The sequence below is a fragment of the Vigna unguiculata genome, chromosome 7 (assembly GCF_037176805.1).
Source record: "Vigna unguiculata cultivar grain cowpea cultivar isolate G323 ecotype 2 chromosome 7, ASM3717680v1, whole genome shotgun sequence".
Taxonomy (NCBI): domain Eukaryota; kingdom Viridiplantae; phylum Streptophyta; class Magnoliopsida; order Fabales; family Fabaceae; genus Vigna; species Vigna unguiculata.
Genome location: NC_140798.1, coordinates 11591025 through 11613057, shown reverse-complemented (window position 1 = coordinate 11613057; position 22033 = coordinate 11591025). Strand labels below are relative to the sequence as shown.

The following is a 22033-nucleotide window of genomic DNA, read 5'->3' as shown; positions in this document are numbered from 1 at the left end:
CAATGGTTGATTACAAACAGGATATTTGTTCACATGTGGTAGCACAATAATTTCATGGCGATATGTGAAACAAACCATAACAACAAAATTGTCAAATCATGCAGAATTTTAGCCTTACATGAGGCAAGTCGTGAATGCGTTTGGTTAAGGTTTATAATTCAACATGTGCGACAAACTTGTGGTTTATCCTCGGGAAAAATGAAATCAACAACCAAATATGAAGACAATAATGCATGTATTGCTCAATTGAAATAAGGATATATTAAAGGAGACAAAACAAAACATATTCTTCCAAAATTTTTTTTCGCTCATGATTTTCAAAGAAATGGAGAGGTAGAGATCTAAAAGATTCATTCATGTGAAATCCAACATATTTATTTGCAAAGTTTTTGCCAAGGAGAACTTTTAAATAATTGGTTCACAAGATTGGACTCTATCATCTTAATGATGTAAATTTACATGAGGGAAAAAAAATATGTGATGAACAATATTGTATTAAAGAATACAAAATGTTGTACTCTTTCTCCTTCACTAGGTTTTTATCCCAAAGGGTTTCCTAGTTAAGGTTTTAAAGAGGCACATTCTCTTATCAATGAACACAAGGGGATTAATGATCGTCTATTGATTTGATACAGTTACTCATATGATTGATATGATTGATACTCATATGATTCATTACTCTTTATATAAATATTTGTATTAACTATTTGATATTCGTATCTTTTATGGGTTACATGTTGTATCTATATATAGATTCTTCCTATCAGTAATAAGACACACAATAAATTTGCTTCCCATTCTCTCATTCTTTATTATTAACTTTATTTTATAACTATATATATATATATATATATATATATATATAGTTCTTATCGAGATTCGACATATGACTTTTGGACAGATAGTAAAATTTAAGTGGATCGGAGAATCTTGATATATGCTCGTAAGGGTTAGAACACAGGAGAAGATTTACCTACAGAAGACTCTCTCTCATACTAATTTTTCTCACTCAAAAGATTCAAACTCTCTCATTTACTTGAACGTCAGACAATCTTTTGTAGGTAAATCTTTTCCTACATTCCATGCTTCATAAACATATATCAAAATTCTCCAATTCACTTAGATTTTGTTACCTGATAAAAGGTTCACATGGCAGATTTTATAAAAATAAGATTGTTTATGAGTATATATAATTTGTGCACACACAACCACACAAAGAAACACATTATGTCCCTCCTCGTGACAGATTTCAATTATACACACATGGACCGGTCCCAACCACACTACGTCTGTTTCTCTTAACTAATGTAAAGAGCAACTCCCATTCAGCTGATTGAAGTTCAAGACACATATTCAATTCAATCCGATTATAGTTTAAGACTTCAGAAGCAACTATTGTCTGAAATCTTTTTCAAAATTAAACTTACCCAATCATAAGTTTTACCGAAAACACCTAAAATTGATGAACCCTAACAGAAATAAGGCCCTAATATGTGTGTGATAAACAAGGGTATGGAAGAGAAGCATTAATGTTCCATACCAACACATTGACACCGGCATCTCACAACTTATTGCTGTGTGAGTGTGGATGGCGACAATTTCGATACATATATTGTCTTGAAAGAAACCGGAAAAGGATAAACAGATGAGAGACATGGTCATGAGCACACTGTGCCTTAGCTGTGAATTTTCCTTCAGAGTACCCACTCTGTCCCCACCACTTCTAATAATTCATTAAAACCCCTTTCCAACCCTTTCCTTATAAATCATCCCAATCTTTTCTTCTTTCTTCCAACAAACTTTTCATATATGTCACTCATGGAGATTAAGTCTACCCTAACCACCTACGTCCTTCTCTTCATTCTCCTCCTTGCTCTCTCTCCTTTCTCAACAGGTTTTCTTTTTGCTCTCTCTATTACTTACATGCATGTTTATATGATAACACTATTTAACTAATGTTTATATGATATAGGGGAATCTGAAGCGTTGCATTCGGAGATATATGAGATTGATTATAGGGGTCCCGAGACACACTCTTCCATTATTCCTCCACCTCATCACTTCCATGTTGGTAAGCCACATTCAACTACTCCTCATAAGGGCTCTCATAGAGGAACTAAAGCTTTGAGGGACTATGGTTACCCACAAAACAAGGCAAGTTTTATGTCAATTTTTATTTTTTATCGAGTTTTGTGTATCTTAATATTTTACAATATCTTCAAAATATACGGATCAACAATGATTCTGATATTTTAAAATATGTTAATTCATTCTTTAATATACCAAAGGTTGTTTTATAACACTAAAAGCATAATATATACTTCAAATTTCAATTGCAAAGGACTTGTATCAGAAACAGATAGAGAGATTTATGATTGATGCATTGAATTTGTGATATTTGTAAGAAAGTGTCAAAGCATGAATTAAAAAAAAAAAATGTTTTAAATTTACTGAAACTAAATATTTTGAAATCCAGTCAAACTAACAACGAGAGATCTTGTAGTGGTTATACTTTTTTCTTTTCATTTGTACTCTTACAAATTGTTAAATATATTATTTATCATTTTAAATTTATTTTCATTTCTCTAGTTTAAAAGTTTAACAAATTTATTATAATTGAGAAAAACATAAATTCGAATATAAGCATATGGTTTTTTTCAAGATTAAAAGCAAGCAAAATGACATTTTTAAGAATAAAAATACTTAAACCCACATGTAACTATGTTTTAAGTAATTTCTCCATAGAGTCTAATTTTATTGTGTTTTTTTTTTATAATATTTATTGTTGTTTAGTGCAGGTTAAGAAAGTACATGGGTGATGATGAGAAAGCTTTAAAAATTAAATGGGTCATTACTTTGATTTGTGCTCTCAAACAGAAATATTTTGAGTTGTGTAAAGTTGAGATATGGTATCATGATGGTTTGTTTGCTGACGTGTATAATTGGTAATAGAAAGGAAAAAAAACATTTAAATAAATATATAATTTTTTAAGTAGTTGGACTGATTGATTGAACTTGTCGGACTGTGAATCACCTACAACAATATTTGGATCACAATCATCATCTGAAGTTTAAAGGTTTAAAAACTATAAATTATCTTATTCCATGATTAAATTTTCATAAATGATTTTTTTTTTCAAAAAAAAAAAACTGTATTGTATAAATAAGATGTTTAATCTTTAAAGTTCTAAAACACAGTATTAATCCAAATCTTATAAAATTATATTTACATTATAAAAATTATTAAATAGTGATTAAATTTAGTGACTAAAAATAATTTAGAAATTAATTTAAAAATTAATATTTTAATTAATTTTTTTTTAGTAACAACATACCTTGAAAGGTGAACGATTCATAATAAACTTATTTATTATTTTATTTATTAATTTAAATTTAAATTATAAATTTTAAAATTATTTAATTATTAATAATTTTTAATTTATAAATTAAAATTTAAATTAGTCACAAGTAAATAATTATTTTCTATCACTAAAATTAATTATTATTTAAATAATTTTTTCAAATGTTATTAATTTTTTTATCGTCATTTTACATAAAAAAAAATTGGGGGCATTTTGCAAATTACTAACAGATTGTTTTTTAAATCGCAAGAACTGAAATACTTGATCGTATAACTTTAAACATAAGTTAAAATTTTACTCCAGAATCCACAAATATATAAAAGTATACCACGTAAATAAAACTATTTTGTAAGGCAAGAATAATTTTATGCATAAATAGCTAGCTACAGTTGTTGAATTGGACCAAAACAATAAATTGTGATATTTGTGGTGCATTGATGAATAATTAATGAAGATGTATATGAGCATATGGGATTAAATGCAATCAAATGCTGTTTGAATCTCATTCAGGAAAACAGTGGACTCAGGCCAGCGAAGCTTATCGTCTTAATATTAATGCTTGCATTCTTTAAACCATTCATTTAAATTAGATTCATGAAATCAAAATAAGAAGCCACCCAAATCAACCTATATGGGTGAATAAATGCATTTCTTCCGTTTAGCGACAAACTCTAACTATTATATTGTAATTTTCATTTAAAATTAAATAAATATTTAGGGGTTATGATGGATTAAATTTTTAATATCCGATCCATATTCATTTTAGATTCACGTATCTAATTCGATCCAAATCTATTTTTTCAATATAACTATATTGGATTTTTTTAAAATCCAAATCCAAATATTTGGATCAAGATTTAAATCCAGATCCAAATATTAGGATCAAGTTCAAAATTCAGAATCCAAACTTTATAAAACAAATTTAAATTAAATTTTCTAAAACTTGTGTCCTTATGACCGATACCATCGAATTTGACAAATTTTTGTCAGCCGAGTTTCAGCATGGGACGAACAAGACTGAATTTTGATCATGCCCAACTCGTCCAAATTTTGGTCAGGATCAGCCGAATTTTGGTTAAGGATGACTTGGTTGAATTCGGCCAAATTTTGGCTGGGGTTGACTTGGCCAAATTCGAACAAATTTTGGTTGAAGTTGACTTGGCTGAGTATGTACAAATTTCAGTCAAGACCGACTCAGTCAAATTTGGCCAAATTTCGAGTGGAGCCGACTCGACTGAATTTTGCTAAACTATAATATTTATGTGTGTTAGAGAGCAAAATTCAACGGATAATGATAGAATGCCCTTCCATCTTTTACCTTTTTCTTACTTGCGTACGTGGCATCTAATTTGGGCAGAGGTTATTTTAATTTTTAATTTCTTTTAACTACTATTACGTGGTATCAAAAGGTTGTTATGGTATCATGCACGTGGAAGAGAGTATGGAAAAAGCAGGCAGTTGTGTGAAAAAGGTTTGAAGTGACCTATGAATGTGGTTTTCTTTGGTTCTTCTTCCCCAAATCTTAGTTAATGAAGTAACATTTATGGCCTCTGTGAAAAATAAAAGAATCTTGGTTTGAAAGAGTGAAAGCTTGTCAACAAAAAACCATTTCTAGAACGATTCAGTGCCTACCCAAAATGAAGATCGTTTATCATTCAACAAGCATCATCGCTTTTTGGTCTTGAACAATTAGTTTACATTTTTCTTTCTTTGTGGTTTGACATTTTGGCATACGTGTTTTGTTCGTTGTTTGTGACCTGTGAGACAGTGAAAGGAAACTTATTTATGTTTACGTTGGGAAGTAGATTTAAAGGGGATTAATTTCATTGTCTGCTATTGTTCATTAAACCTAAGTTCGAATTTTTGTTGTACATTCGTTTGAGGGTTTGCCTTTAAGGCATTGAAAGGCAGAGAACTTGTTTATGTTGGTAAGTTGTTCTTTTGGGGCTTTTGTTTGTTTGTTGTAGTTCATTGAAGCCAATTTCAAACATCTGTGGTTGATTGATTTTGGGTTTTTGACATTGTTATGTAGAATGAGTTTGATAATTTCTCATTCATCTGATGGTGTTTGAAATGTTGTTATGTTGTTGTTTTTGCAGAATGAACCCTATAATTCGTGTTTAGTTTGTGAAATTCTGTTGTTGTGTGGTTGTTAAATGAGTTGGTTATTATGTTTCAATATTTCAGGTTAGTTGACATGAGTCAATGTAGTTAAAGTAGTGAAGGAAGTGAAGGTTGTGAAGTTGGAAAATGTAGTGATATAAGCGAGGTATTTTTGTTTTTCTTCCGTTATAAGTTCATTTGTATTTTAGTAATTTTAATTTAATTTATGGTTTGTAATATGAATATTTACAGATTAATTTCAGGCGTTCTTGTAGAACAAGATATATTGGTTTATTGAATAAGAAGCTAAGTGTAGAGCAAAAGCAATGTATTGAAGGAACACCGTTTTGGTGGTTCACTTTGTTGCATGAGAGAGTTAAGACCAGTCGAAAGTTTCTAAGTGAGTTATGTAAAGTGTGGGTGGAAAGCATATAAGGTTTTATAATTAACTTTGAAGTTGTAGCATTTAAGTTATTAGACGTATGTTTAGGCCTTGGGTTGAGAGTATATGGAGATAGAATTGATTTGGAGGAGGTTAATGTTGAGAGTGTGTGTGTGTAGAAAGAAATTCTCTGAAAAAAAAAAGGTAAAAGTTACCTTAATATATAAGTTTCTTTTGAACCATTGTGAATCTCTTGATGTGGAAGATTTTTGCCAACTTTACATTTTGTTAGGCATTTTTGAGTTTCTTTTGCCCAATAGAAATAGAACAGTATTTGTTACACTTTTTAAAATTGTTGATGATTTGACGAGTCTAGTTAAATATTTTGAAGAAGAAATTATGTAAAAAAAACACTTCCATGTTGTGGGGTGTGTTTATTTATTGCAAGTAAATCATACTAACTAACCTTTCTAATGAGTTTGTTTTTTTTTTTTTGCTTTTTAATATGAAATGGCTACTTAGTTTTATATGTATTGGATTATTTGATGTTGTAGGTATTTTGGTCACTTCCTTATTGTGAAGAAAAAGGGTGCAACTATCAAACCAAAATTTCTATGGTTGTTGTATTGGATTTATTACAAAGTTGGTGATGTGTCAATAAGAAGTAGTTTCGAAAAGAATGTGGTAATTTATATTTTTTGTTTTGTTTTTGTTATTTGTTTAGTGATTTATGTTGATGGTTGTTTAAAATATTTTGCACATTGTTCATGATCTTTGTGTGTCTAAAGGAAGAACTAGGTCATTCAGTTGTGAGAGAAGCCTTCTCAAAAGGTGATGATGAGTGTGACAAAAAAAAGGAAAGATGGTGGAACCCAAAGAAAAGACCACCTAATGGGTGTAACTGAACAACAACGTGATATTCATGAACTTGGTGGAGCCATCTATAAGTTAAAAGCAATTGTTGACGATAGGAAAACAAAATCAAATGAAGAAAATGTACCAAATAAGGAGGACCATTTAGATGAACGATGTAGACGATGGAAGACTCTTGTGAAACGAAATGCCTTTACAACTAAAGGGAATGACTTATTTTCAACAATTGACAGTTGTGAAGTATTATGTTAATCTCAACGTTGAAGGTGGAACACACAAGCCAAAGTGAAGATGAATTAGTTGAAAATTCAAATAATGTAGAAGAAAAAAATGTAAAGAACAACAATATGTGCATGCGTATGAGGAATCACCCACGATTAAGGTTCAAAAGTCGTGTAATCCAAACTTCGTTTGCATGGTACAGTCCAAAGAAGAAAATGATACCAAAATAGTTTTGCGAATGCTTAGGATGTGTCTGGGTTTTTGGTATGTTGTAAATCAAATATCATTTTCATTTGAGTTATGATTGTTAGCATAAATTGAGTGATCTTCAAAGTTAAAGTTATGGAGTGTTGTTCAGTTAGAAGATGTTTAGCCTATAAATGACTTCATGAAATAATAACTTTGGCATGTCTGTTGTACAGAAACGACATCTCAGAAAGACAATTATTGGACATTAAAAAAATCAGTTCTTGAACCTTATATTCATGGCCACCATTTGAGTTATGAAAGTTAACATAATTTTAATTCACTTGATAGTAAAACTTATGGATTCTACTTTAGTTCTAAGATGTGAGCCACACATGTCAGTTAATGTAAAAGTATGACTGTCCTAATTGATTTACATAAAATAGAACTTAGAAAGGCACTAATTAATTGCACTTACATGATTATTGTTCAAAAAATGGTCATAAACAACACTCATATTGATTCCAAACAAAGCAAGTACTGGACAAAATATAGGCTTCTACTATTGTGTGTGAATTGTAAAATATCAAATGTCATTGACAAACAAACCACAGAAAATAGAATGTGTTTGTCAATGTCATCAGACTTCAATCATGTGAGCAACTTTTCCAGCAAAAAATGTGTTGTCCATGGAAATTACTCCTTGGAAAAAAAATTAAAAAAATAACTTTTTATATTATGTTTGATGTAATGGACTTCAAATTCTAAGAAATTGATATTATATTTGTGTACCGTAATTGATATGATACGAATGACATTTGAGTGTTTAAGTCATTTATTTGAAGCGATGTTAACAAGGACATGAAACTTGTATTTGGAACAGTGGAATTTTGCAGCAAAATTAAATTAAAGTTAATTTAGGAAGTGTAATTATGAACTTAATTTTTTTTCAACAAATGAACTTAATAATTGTATTGTAAACAAACTCATTCATTCGTATTTTATCCTTGACCATCGTACTGGTTGAAATGATAGGAGACACTACCATCTGCAATTGCCTACAAATTATTTCAATTTTGTTACTAACATGCTTAATAACATGTAATGGTAAGTGTTGTAATTGGACACAAAACCGTTAACATTAACTCTTTTTATGACACAATTCATCTTTGATCTAAACTCATTTTGGATCTCTCCAAATTTTGCATGAGTGTAAGTTCTTGAAATTGATGTTGTATGGGGGATTGTGTTGCGCACGGAATTGTTGTGTTGATTGAGACAAAGTCAACTTCACATTCCTTTTCTGCCTTATGCAGTAGAGCATTGCCATATTGAACAACGAACTAATGCAACGTGGTTGTCGAATTATTAAATCCATCAAAAAAACCATTTAGTCCTTCACTTCGTTATGTTGTTGACATGCCAGCCCAAAAGTTGTTCTTCAAGTAGCACGGGATCCACCGGCTTCTATCGTCATATAGTGTGTTTAACCATTCATTGCTTTGTAATTCATATTTTATGACAAAGTTAGACCAACCACTTTCAAAGTCATGCATCGTGATTGTTTCATATACCAATTTCTTCATTTCGGACTTGATACCCTTGTGTTGAGAATATCCTTGTAGCTTCTCAGGTATTTTTTTCATTATGTGCCAAAGGCACTATCTATGCCTCTTGTATTTGGAAATACAATTTCAATTGTGTTTTGCATTGCCATTCATTGGTCCATGACTATGTCGTCTGGTGACTTATTTGACATGTATCGACGCCAACACTGAAATAACCAATCAAATGTCGATGTACCTTCTGAAGACAACAATCCACATCCAAGTAATATTGACAACCCATTGTGATTGACACCAACAAATGATGCAAATGACATGTCATACTTGTTAGTTAGATATGTTATGTCAAATGAACAACTACGTGCATCCACCCATAAACCATTTGATATTCAGTCCTTGGAATCCAAATCTATTTCATAGAAGAAGTCATTGTTTAATTGACGCATGTTTGAGAAATGTGTTATCAATGCATGCCCATCTCCATCCTTGCACAATCTCCTTCTTTGCTTGTCGATGTAATTTCTGACATCATGCTCCACAAATGGAACATTTTCAAAGCCGCAAGTTTCACATACCAATGACTGGAAGGTCTTGCTAATGCGCACACCCACTTCATCATTCATATCTAATGTCCGTTTGACCTGCATGCTGATACTTTTTTGGACTAAGGTTGTGGATGTGGACATTGATGACGTGTCGTATATGTCATTGTCCTTCCTTCTTTACAATGCTTATTCTTGTAGGACATTGTTTTCTCTATTTTGGGATACTTTTTAATTCAGGAGGAATGACCGACACACACATGCCTACCTGACTACAAACTAATTTGATGAAACATAACTTATTCTCTTGTCCTTTGGATGAACTTCTAATTCTAACACTAAACCCACTTTTAATTACTTACTTCCTATAAATTTGTTTAAGTTCATCAATTGTTTCGAAGGTCATACCAACTTCAGGAACTTCTTCATCATGGTTATCTTCGATTGGGTTTGAAATATTATTGTCACCTTGGTTTTCCAGGTCAATATTGCCAAATAGAGGAATGTCTTCCAGAGATATTGGGTTCATAACTTCTAATGTAGTCATGTGAGTGTCCCTGTGTTACATAAATTTAAAAAAAAATACATCTTCCAAATGAAATGGTTACACCAAACATTTAACCAATAAACATGTGGGTACAAATCAACATCTCAATTGCTGCCATTTTACTTAGACGACTAAAGTTTTCTTTTTTATGATGTTCTAGTTACAGCAGAACAGGAAAAGTACAATATTAATAGAAATACTTTAATGAAGAAATAAATGGCGACATAACCTTTCAGTAAGAGTAACTCCATGTTGGCCCTCGAGATTGGGGGTGCATTTATCTCCATGTTGGTGAAGGTGGTAATTGAATTCATTCATCGTTGATAAACTCTAAAACATTGGTGGAAGGGGAACAACCACCACTTGAAGCCATGAAATAGAGATAGAAGGTTGGTAGGAAATAAAGTTGTTGGGATACTTCACTTATATTATAAGTTAACGAAGGACATTCTTGTAATTACAAGGTTTCATTATTTAAAATTACTGTTTTTTCATTACATATACGACAAAAGTAATGAAGGTATTAACCAAGAAAGATTGAAACTTTCCCCTTGGTTGTTCTCTGTGTTCAGTTTTATTATCTTCTTCATTTCATAAAGTAATGGAAATTAATTTTGTTTGTTAATTGTTTGAGCAGGTTTGTCTCTCTGTCTATCATCGAGCAAATGGAAGACTTCGAAATTGTAGATGGAGCTGTAAATATTTCAAATTCTTATTGATAATGTTAATTTTAACCATTATCCAAGCTATATTTCATTAGCAAAATCATCTCTTCCAAAGCTTTTAACCTACTTAATCCTCAATTTTACCTTACTTTTGTAAATAAATACCTTTTGGGTTACATTAAACTAAATATACCACGAATCCCCATTTTTTGTGTCCTTTTTATAGATAGGAAGCTTTGTTCCAAAAATCTAGACTAATGAGTGACCCGGAATAGCAAGGAGAAGAAGGAAAATGTCAACAGGAAGCGCTTGGCGACGTGAAGCCAGCGCCAAGCGGAACAGACCGCCAGCCAAGCACCAGGCGGAACAGACCGCCAGCCAAGTGCTAGCCAAGCGCCAGACAGGCGCTACTGTTGGTCACCGCCTGGCGGGACCTGGACACCGCCGGGCGGTAGCGTGAAGATTTGCCACTGTTTTTTATCTAGCGCTTGGCGGTGAGACCATTCCGCCAGGCGCCAGTGTTCGCTGATGTGGCAAGTTGGCTCTTTTTCTTCTGTTTTCGCGAGGGGAAACTCATCTTGGACACTTTGGAGCTCGAGTAACACGTCTTGGAGCGCTTGGAGGTCTGCTAGGGCTTGTGGGAACAACTCCATCTTCCTCTTTGTGTCTCCTCCCTCTTCCATTTCTATTTTGTAAGCTTGAGCTCTCCATGACAATGGATAGCTAAACCCATTTTTGTTGGGGTTAGATGTAGCCACTGAACTTTCATGTATTTTCAAATGGTTTAAATATATATATGCTTCTTCCATTGATTTCTAGTATCTTTGTTTATGTATTTAAAGCTTGCTTTGTTTTACCCATTCATTGCATGATATTTGGGTCATTAGGTATTGGAAAATATCTCTTGAAACCTTGAATTGGAACAAGATACCTAATGGAACTTGTATCTAGGAATGGAACTTGACCCATTAGTTGTCTTAAACCCTAATTTGTAAAGCGGGTTTGTTTATTTAGGTATTCAAGGAATTGACTCTAAATAAGGAAACATAGGCTCATTCAACTAAGGGATTAGAGTTTGAGTAAACTTGTGGGTTGACATTAGTAATTAATGGAGAAGAGTTTTATTGCTTAATATACATGAGAGTGAAGTAGGTGAAGTCTAACTCCAACAATATCAATCCATTGCATTTCTAGTCTTTACCATTTTCTAGAGTCTTCAAATATCCAAGTTCAAATTTACTTGTTTATGAAATATTTACTTACGTGCATACAAAAACCCAAATTATGAATTTATTCATTAGTTTAAATTAGTCACTAATTACACAATTATTTAGTATACACGAGTCTCTTGGGAAACGATATCCCGGTCTTACCGGTTACTACTTGCGCGACTTGGTACACTTGCCAAAGTCTTAGCAAGTTTTTGGCGCCATTGTCGAGGATCCGTGTCTAATACTAGACTTCTGTGTGATTTTTGACTTATTTAGACTTAAATTCTTTTGTTCATATTTACTGTTTTTGTTTACTTATATACACACATTATTTTTGGGTTAACTTGTAGTTCGGGCTTATTTTTGTTGTTGTTCCATAGTTTATGCAGGGTAGGATCCGTACAAGGAGGACTGCATCTTCAGAACCACTCCTTGCTGATCCCGAGATAGAGAAAACTGCCCGCAGAAACAATAGTGCCACAAGGAGAAGACCAGCTTAAGCACAACAAGTTGGCCATCACTCTTCTGCTTCAGACACTCTTCCATCTACTTCTCAAAATCTTGATTTTTATCCAGAAGAAGAAATGGCAGACAATCCTCATGGTGATGGTAGAGGTCGTGAAAGACGCACTTTGGAAGATTATGTAGCGTTCACAGGCCATATCAACTTTAACAGTATTGCTAGGCCAACCGTTAATGCCACCAACATGGAGATGAAGCCAACTTTTATTCATCTGGTGCAGAGTAATCAGTTTAATGGCCCGTCTCATGAGAATCCCTACACTCATCTGGCCACATTCTTAGAGATATGCAATATTGTGAAGATCCATCAAGTTCCTGATGAAGCCATACGACTGAGTCTCTTCCCATTCTCACTAGCAAGACCCGCAAAAGCCTGGCTGAATTCTTTTCCTGAAAATAGCCTTACCAACTGTGATGATGTGGTTGCAAAGTTCTTGAGCAAATATTTTCCCCAGTCCAAGGTTAATAAGGGAAAACAGGAAATCTCGGCATTTCAACAGGATATGGATGATTCTTTAGGCCAAGCTTGGGATAGATTCAAAGAACTGCTGAGGAAAACTCCCATTCATGGGTTTGATCAACCTACACAGCTCACTCTTTTCTTGGCAGGACTTAAATCCCAGTCAAAGCTGATGTTAGATGCCTCTACCGGTGGGAGTATCAAGTGGAAGACGCCAGAGGAAGCGTATGAGTTAATAGAGAATATGACAGCTAATGATAATGAAGCCTATACTAAGAGAGTCCATTCTCAAAATAAGGGTATTCTAGAATAAGGGCATTTCAACAGGATATGGATGATTCTTTAGGCCAAGCTTGGGATAGATTCAAAGAACTACTGAGGAAAACTCCTATTCATGGGTTTGATCAACCTACACAGCTCACTCTTTTCTTGGCAGGACTTAAATCCTAGTCAAAGTTGATGTTAGATGCCTCTACCGGTGGGAGTATCAAGTGGAAGACGCCAGAGGAAGCGTATGAGTTAATAGAGAATATGACAGCTAATGATAATGAAGCCTATACTAAGAGAGTCCATTCTCAAAATAAGGGTATTCTAGAGCTTCAATCTCAAGATGCTCTATTGGCTCAAAACAAGATTATGACTCAGTAGTTGGAGACCCTGATGAAGAAATTGTCACAACTTCCTCAAGAGCTTCAAAATGCCTATGTAGCTCAACTCCAACAAGTGCAAAGTTGTGAGTTATGTGGAGGAAACCATACCAATGGGCAATGTGCTATGCCAAGCACATCTCAAGAGGAAGTGAATTTCAACGTTTTTGAAGCTGTGCAAGAATCGACTGATGAAGAAACTAGTCTTAAGGCCATCAATGAAGTTTTATCTGTGACTAGTAAACCGTGCAAGCTTCTAAGTTGCTTGGAAAGTGCTCAAATTGTTTCTCCGCAAAGTGAATGAAGAGAGGGAAGAGAAAGATGATGTTCTAGTTCACCACCACTCTTTGATGGGGACTAATGGGTTTAGACCCGACCAACCAATTGTGATGAGAAAGGAACATGTGAAGATTTCTCCTAGAAGATTCAAGTCAAGTTGGGCAAGGCTATGGGTTATCAGAGACATCAAAGTTGATGGAAGAATTGAAATTGAAGCTCCTTATTATAGAATGACTAAATTGGTGACTAGTGATTAATTGAAGTTGTATAGGTGTGAGGTTGGGAAGGAGCACACCAAAAGCACCAACCAAGCTTAAGCGCCTTATCCATCAGGCTCATGACGTTAAACAAGCACTTCCTGGGAGGCAACCCAATGCTCTAAACTCATTTTAGCTTTTAATTTTCGTTTTTAATATAGCTTTGTGTTTTTATGCATGTGTGAAGTGTGTTAGCATAGATTGTTGTGTTTGATTTGATGTTTGAACTTTGTGCTAATTTTGTTGCATGCATTTGTGAATTTGTAGAAGCATAGCCTAGAATGTTGTTAAGCATGTTTAGTTTTAGGATGGTGTTAGCATGTGCTAGTTGTAGCATTTTGAATTGAGTTTAACCTTTGTGCATCATAGAATGTGGTAGTGTAAAATTGGTTGTTTGTGAGAATAGTAGTAGCATAGCTTGTGTAGTAAATTCATATCTTAAGTTAAGTTGTGCATGTGTTTTGTGAATTGAATGTTCTGCTTGAGTGTGAATGCTTGGGTTAAAGTTGGAAAAGCTTGAAAAAGATGCTTGCAAGAGTGAAAGGTTGGGTGGAGTACAATAGAGTCAAAAGCAACCCATTCATAAGCCAAAAACACAAAATTCCACCACTGCAGCTTAACCGCTTGGCAGTTCATTCCCTCCCACCAGGCGCCATCAGTTAATTCAGCCCCTGGGAGCAATCCAGAGTCCAGTCGCCTGGCAGCTTCCTTGCACCCGCCTGGCGCCACACTAGCAAAACTACTCTAGGGGCTTTCTCTGATATATCGCCTGGCGGCCCGTGACCTACTGCCAGGCGGTACTGCTACACAACAATGGTTGGGCCATTTTAACTCTGTTTTTAACTGGCCCACTCTTTTAAAACCCTAACATATTACTCCCGCCTGGCGCCTATCCCCCTCTCATTTCTCACATTTTCTCTCTGAACAAACCCTAGCCCCCATTTTCACTCTCTAATTCCCAATTCCTTTCCTAATTCCAAAATCCTAGCCTCCAATTGGAACCTATTCTCGTGCCCTTACTCACACTCACTCACACTGCCGCCACACGCTCGCCAGGCGAAGTGCCTTCACAGCTCCCCCTTTTCCACGCACAAACCCAGTTTCACAGACTCTCCAATCTCACTTCTTGCAACATTCTCTCTTGCATTCAACTCAAGTAAACTTCTTTCTTGTTCTATTTTCGTTCTAGCATCTTTGATTTACTCCATTGTTGATGCACTAGTTTAGGGTTTACTTTGCTTTGGTTTTCCTTGTTGTTGCTTATGTATGTGTTTACATTCCCTGGTTTGCTGTGTTCTCGTGCTGCCATTGAATATTTCCTGCTGTTCTATACCAGTTCACTGCAACCACTGCTATCCTATTTTGTGCCGCCTGGCGGTGGCCATTTTGGCCTATTTTATCGCCAGGCGGTGGTGCCTCACAAAGGTCACTTGTTTGACCTGGCGACTGGCGCTAGTTTTTGAGGGGCCAAGCAGTGGCCCCTGTTTTTGCCTCTTTCTTTGCTTTTCTTGTGCTTGTTGCTTGGGTTGTGAGGTACCAATGCTGCAATGGTTTTTGCATCTGAATGACTTGACATTTTGTTGTTCTAGTTTAATCTTTAGATGCAATTAACTCTCTTTTTGATTGAATCTCTCACTCCAATGCTAACTTTAAATTGCCTCTTTGTACCAATGCTTATTATTTTGCAGATGGCATCCTCTTCTAATCCCAAAAGAATGAAGAATGTTGTTGGCAACCCTTCAAAAGGGAAAAAACGAAAGGAGAGAATTCATTCTCACTACTTCTTCACAAAGGATAATGAGGACCGCTTCCAAGTGGTCATGCAACGAAAATTTGTGGCAAAGAGGAAAGTGATTCTCAAGCCCGGGGAGGTCAATGAATTTCAGCTGGAGTTGATCAGGCGTGGCTGGGAAAGGCTGGGTAGCTACCCTAGCACTCTTAGTGTAACCTTGGTAAAAGAATTCTATGCTAATGCCAAGGTTACCACCTCAGCAGCTCCCACCTTTCTCAGCTATGTGCGGGAGAAAAGGGTGCCCTTTGATGTTGACACGATCAACGAGTTTTTGGGCACCCAGCTTGCTGATGATATGGAGTGCCAGTTTTCAGTGTTGGATGATGAGGGCATGGCGCCTAGAGAGCTTATCCAAGCACTCTACTTGGCGGGTGAAGGATTTCACAGGGGCACGATTCAGAGAGGTTCCCTTCACCCTTTGGCCCGCTTCTGGTTAGCATTTGTGCATGCCAACATCTCCCCGTGCTCCCATGTGTCTGATCTTATGGAGGGACGCGCCACCATTTTATACACTATCCTGACAGGTCGAGTGATGGATGTAGGGCATTTTATTGCAAATGAGATCCATTGGTGTGCCAACGCCGCTGGCAAGGCCGCTCTTGGCCATAACTCTCTCATCACCCATCTTTGCAGCTTGGCAGGGGTGGACATTTCTGTACCCTCGTTGGAGAAAGCAATGCAGGACCTGGACTTTTCATATTTTCAGAGGTTCTGCTCAGTTGCCCCCAGACCCAGGAGGTGCCATCAACCACAGGTAGAGCTTGAGCCAGAGCCCGAGCCCAAGGCAACTCCCACCATTGATATGTGGTTGCAGGCTTTGGAGGCCAAGCTTGATCACCTTCAGCTCCTGGAACCCCAGATGCAAGCCTTATACCGGCTGGGGATGGCCAATGTAGACATGCTTAGGGGCATCTCCTTAACGATTCCCGAGCTGCACACCTCATCAGCCTAGGATTTTGCTGCCACTGTTGCTTGGCTTGGGGCCTAGGCCACTACTACTGGGGAGGTGGAGCCTCAGCTGCTGTAGATGATGAGGATGAGGAGCTAGACGAAGAGGGCGAGGATGACGCCTGAGCACTTGGAGAGAGTGATTCACTTTTTGCAGGACTTTTTTTGCTGATAGTTCTAATTTAATTTATGCTTTTAGATTTCAGTTTTAACTTTCTTTTTGATAGTATTGAACTTTGTAGCTTAGTGTAGAACTTTGTAAATTGGTTGTGGTGCTTTTCATCATCATCTTTTGTGCTTTTTATGAAATGATGTTGAATTGGCTTGTGAGCATGAGCTTGTGGTTGTTCTCATTTTGATATAGTGATGCTTGATTTTAATTGTGATCAATGATTTTGGCATATGTTGACTGTAACATCCCATCCGGATATTACGAATATAATAAAATAAAATAAAGTAATATATTACTTTTTGATTAATAGTACTTCATTTCCCAAAAACACAGGAAATTTAAATCTTTATTACTTTTTTACTAAGAAGTCCATAAATACAAAACTGCAAATGTAATCAAAATATTCCATGAGTCTTTACAATCCATTTCAAATAAAGTAAAGAAAACATTAAGAAAAAGATCTCATGGTCATCCCCTCTCCGCAGCTAAGCCTCACCAGCTCCACTTGCATCATCACCTGCTCACGTGTACCGCGTACACGATCATCACCAACCACAAGCAAATAGGGTGAGCTAATAGTTGAAACACAAAAAAATATACCAACATACATATACATATATAACCAATACCTTCCCTCCACATGGCCACCACCATGTATATAAAGTACATCAGGGAACCTCGTTCCAATTCTTTCACATGGCCACAACCATGTTAGCAGTCATCTACATCTCCTATTAAGTATCTCAAGGTGCCTTGCTGCCACACCTATCAGCCACAATCGATAGAGCATGTGCAGAAACTATGCTACAGATCACACACCGTAACGCCAGGTGGAGTTCCCAAATACGAACAAAGTCTGTAACATCCTAGGACTACCAAACTCGTTAGCAACCACTAAGGAGGGCAATCCAACTGGACCCATCCGTACTGGCCACAACCAGCATACTCACACCGGCAACACTCGCCAACCCGAGCTACCACTCAAGGGTTCGTCGTGTTCATCCGCTATCCCGAGCCACATCTCAAAGGAAGTAATTCCGGGCCACAACCCATAGAATGCCACGTGCTTAACCCCTGTCTCGAGCAACAACCCAAGAATATGTTCCGGGCCACAACCCATGGAACACCAGCAAGCTCACCATTAAGACACTCTAGAAGCCTTATAGATCATGCATCAGCATCCAAGCTTTACTCAATCCAATTCCTCATCATTTATTGCCTTGAAACCTAACATCCCTCCATCCTTGAAATAAACTTCCAATTCACGCATAATCATATCAATTCATCTCGCTTAGGCTAGGTTACCTCGCCTGAGCGAGTACCGCACACCAAACCAGTCTCGACTTCTCGCTTAGGCGAGTTACACTCGCCTGGGCGAGATCAGTTTCGCCCAAAAATTTAAACTTCAAGCCTGAGCTACGAGTGAATCCAATCAACAGAACACTCTTCGCATTCTTGCTTAGGCATGAGACTCTCGCCTGAGCGAGACATTCTTTCGCTCAAAAGATTAGGGTTCCTGCCTGAGCGGGATATCAAACTAAAGCACCAACCCTCTCGAATTCTCGCTTAGGTGAGACTCGCCTAAGCGAGATGAACTCTCGCCCAAACCCCAAAATTATCTGCCTGAGTGATAGCCACGAGCAGATAGAGGGTACGCGTCCCTGCATATCTCGCCTAGGCAAGCCTAGCTCGCCTGTGAGAGAATTGCAGGTTCTGGCACTGATTCACCGCACACAAACATTTCACCAGCGACCAAAAACACAACCCAACCATACCAATTCATTCAACACCACTTGATAGACATATGACCATAATTGGACACGGATATATGCCCCAACAACCCCATTTTTTGCATAATCACATAATAGGCAATGTATAACCCCATTATTTTCATGCTTTTAGACCAGAATCCAATAAAACAGTACCAATTCACCCAAACCCCCAATTCATCACATGATTACCCGAAAATCCAAGGCATAAAATCATCAAACTCATGCAATCAGAACAGATTACAATATTACGGGTTCAGCTCCCCTAACCTGAAATTCTCCTTTGCTTAGACAATTGCAGAACGTTGGAAATCTCTCCTTGGTCACTAGGCAGCCCAACACCCTCCCTTCACTATGCTCTCAAATACCAAAACCCTTCCCAAATTTTCGCACCCTTGCAGAACCCTCACAGGCTTCTCCAAACCCCTCTTCCCTCTCAAAAATTGCCTTTTAAAGGTGCCTTAAAGGGGTTTAATGCCCAAAACGAAAATTAGGTTTTTAATGGTAAGTTTTATTGTTATTTAAGGTCTTTAGTATTAATTTTCAGCCTTCCTACCCCATTCCGCTAGGATTCTCTTCCCTTTTTCATATTCCCGCCATACCAATTTTCGTAAAAAGAGAACTAAAGGTGTGTCATTAAGATTTGAACCCATGACCTTTTCAACGCCAAGTCAAAGCTAAACCACCAGGCCAACTTATATTTCTTGTTAACACACACAATTCAAGCATTATCTCATTCACAAATGTGGCCCAACATACTATTAAAACAATAATAACAAAAATACACACAATTGGCGTACATAAGACTCGAACCCAAGTCCTCTCGCACAATTAGAGTACTCTCAACCATATGAGCTAGCACTTTTCCACGTCATACATAACAAAATTTAATGTCATAAATGCACTACTCTCCCGCATTTATTAATTAATTAATTATTTAATTAATTAAATTCCTCGGATCTTACATTGACAATTGTGGAACCTAAAGTACCCTGTGAGAGGTTATGCCCCAGAGTTGATTTGTTTGAATGTTATCACTATGGAATCATAATTGACTTTGCTTGAGTTCATTTGCTATTCATTTACTTGCATGCTACAGGTGATCAAGGCCATCTTTCTTTTTCTTGTTACATAATTGAGCCAATCCTTTTTAAGTTGATTTCTTATGCAAATCCTTTGAATCTTCTTTAAGCCTTAAAGATAATATGTGTCATTCCTTGAACCTTGAGCATAGTGAAGATATTGACTACCTTACTTTGAGCTTGAGAGAGCAAATGATTATTAGTCATGAGTATGGTTCAAGTTTGGGGGAATTATTGCTGATACAAGGGAGCATGAGAAAATTTGTAAAGTTTTTGGTTCAATTCAATTCAAAAAAAACAAAAGAAAAGAAAAGAAAATTGGTGCAAACAAGTTGGGAATTGGTTTTATTTGTTCAATAGAGAGGGGAAAAAAAATACTTTCATGATTTGATTAGTTGCTCTCTTAGCTCAAGGTACTTTTGTTATCCTGAAAAACCAAATTTCCTTCTTAGCCTAGCCACGATACAAGCCATAAAAGACCTTGTGAGGATAGCATGCTTGTGAAAGTGTTAGCCATTTTGAACAAAAAAGCAAAGTTAAATTGTGTGACATTGTGATGGTAGAGAGAATGTTGTTTATATTCATACACCAGTGGGCTTGAGTGAAACACTCGTTCTTGTGAGAAATGGTTCCCATTGATCAAGGAAACATTGTGCCATGATTTTTGATCCCTTATAAACTCTTGCATGCACTTGTGAAATTTTTGCTAATGAAACACATGTGCTACACAATCTTTCAAATAAGAGCAAACACAATTGACATCTGTTTTCTTGAGTTACTAGATCATTGCAATTGTGTTGTTCATCTAGGCCAAGTTACCTTTTTGCTTGAGGACAAGCAAGGTTTTAAGTTTGGGGGAGTTGATAATATTAATTTTTACGATTATCCAAGCTATATTTCATTACCAAAATCATCTCTTCCAAAGCTTTTAACCTACTTAATCCTCAATTTTACCTTACTTTTGTAAATAAATACATTTTGGGTTACATTGAACTAAATATACCACTAATCCCCATTTTTTGTGTCCTTTTTGTAGATTGGAAGCTTTGTTCCAAAAATCCAGACTAATGAGTGACCCGGAATAACAAGGAGAAGAAGGAAAATTTCAACAGGAAGCGCCTGGCGACAGGAAGCCAGCGCCAGGCGGAAAAGACCGCCAGCCAAGCGCCAGCCAAGCGCCAGACAAGCGCTACTGTTAGTCACCGCCTGGCGGGACCTGGACACCGCCGGGCAGTAGCATGAAGATTTGCCACAATTTTTTGTCTAGCGCTTGGCGGTGAGACCATTCCGCCAGGCGCCAGTGTTCGCTGATGTGGCAAGTTGGCTCTTTTTCTTCTATTTTCGCGAGGGGAAACTCATATTGGACACTTTGGAGCTCAAGCAACACGTCTTGGAGAGCTTGGAGGTCTGCTAGGGCTTGTGGGAACAACTCCATCTTCCTCTTTGTGTCTCCTCCCTCTTCCATTTTTGTTGGGGTTAGATTTAGCCACTGAACTTTCATGTATTTTTGAATGGTTTGAATATATATATATATATATATATATATATATATATATATATATATATATATATATATATGCTTCTTCCATTGATTTCTAGTATCTTTGTTTATGTATTTAAAGCTTGCTTTGTTTTACCCATTCATTGCATGATATTTGGGTCATTAGGTATTGGAAAATATCTCTTGAAACCTTGAATTGGAACAAGATACCTAATGGAACTTGTATCTAGGAATGGAACTTGACCCATTAGTTGTCTTAAACCCTAATTTGTAAAGCGGGTTTGTTTATTTAGGGATTCAAGGAATTGACTCTAAATAAGGAAACCTAGGCTCATTCAACTAAGGGATTAGAGTTTGAGTAAACTTGTGGGTTGACATTAGTAATTAAAGGAGAAGAGTTTTATTGCTTAATATACATGAGAGTGAAGTAGGTGAAGTCTAACTCCAACAATATCAATCTATTGCATTTCTAGTCTTTACCATTTTCTAGAGTCTTCAAATATCCAAGTTCAAATTTACTTGTTTATGAAATATTTACTTACGTGCATACAAAAACCCAAATTATGAATTTATTCATTAGTTTAAATTAGTCACTAATTACACAATTATTTAGTATACACGAGTCTCTTGGGAAACGATATCCCGGTCTTATCGGTTACTACTTGTGCGACTTGGTACACTTGCCAAAGGCTTAACAAGTTTTATGTGGCCGCAGTTTATGCAAATGGAGAAATGAAATAATGTGAAGACGGTGTACACTTCCAAGGTCCAACTCCAAGTCTATTATGAATCCCATATAATAGCACATTATAGAGCCTGAAGGAGGAAGTTTGCAAATGTGTGCACATACTGTGTAACATCCCGGCCGAATATTACGAATTTAATTAATAAAATAAGGAAATAATAATTTAGTGTCAATTAATAAAACTTCATTTCCTAAAAACAT

At 36.2% G+C, this 22033-nt stretch overlaps 1 protein-coding gene across 3 annotated transcripts; it reads left to right on the top strand.

The window, feature by feature from the left end:
* The first annotated feature begins 1709 nt into the window (after window positions 1–1709).
* LOC114192491 (uncharacterized) lies at window positions 1710–7209 on the top strand. Of its 3 annotated transcripts, none has more exons than XR_014996559.1 (4): window positions 1710–1894; window positions 1973–2154; window positions 5550–5631; window positions 6402–7209. XR_014996559.1 is itself a non-coding variant. In XM_028082230.2 (3 exons), exons 1-3 carry the CDS (start codon window positions 1810–1812, stop codon window positions 2817–2819), a joined length of 288 nt encoding a protein of 95 aa, XP_027938031.1. In that variant the 5' UTR covers window positions 1710–1809; the 3' UTR covers window positions 2820–2992. The 3 variants fall into 3 exon arrangements, 1 of the variants encoding a protein (XP_027938031.1); XR_014996560.1 differs by lacking the exon at window positions 6402–7209 and adding an exon at window positions 5718–5833; XM_028082230.2 differs by lacking the exons at window positions 5550–5631; window positions 6402–7209 and adding an exon at window positions 2799–2992.
* Window positions 7210–22033: the final 14824 nt, after the last annotated feature.

Excerpts from the sequence above, each read along its gene's own strand:
- LOC114192491 (XM_028082230.2), top strand. The coding sequence starts at position 1,810 with ATGTCACTCATGGAGATTAAGTCTACCCTAACCACCTACGTCCTTCTC. Across the intron at positions 1,895-1,972 it reads TCTCTCTCCTTTCTCAACAG|GGGAATCTGAAGCGTTGCAT; the intron begins GTTTTCTTTTTG and ends TATATGATATAG. Across the intron at positions 2,155-2,798 it reads ATGGTTACCCACAAAACAAG|GTTAAGAAAGTACATGGGTG; the intron begins GCAAGTTTTATG and ends TGTTTAGTGCAG.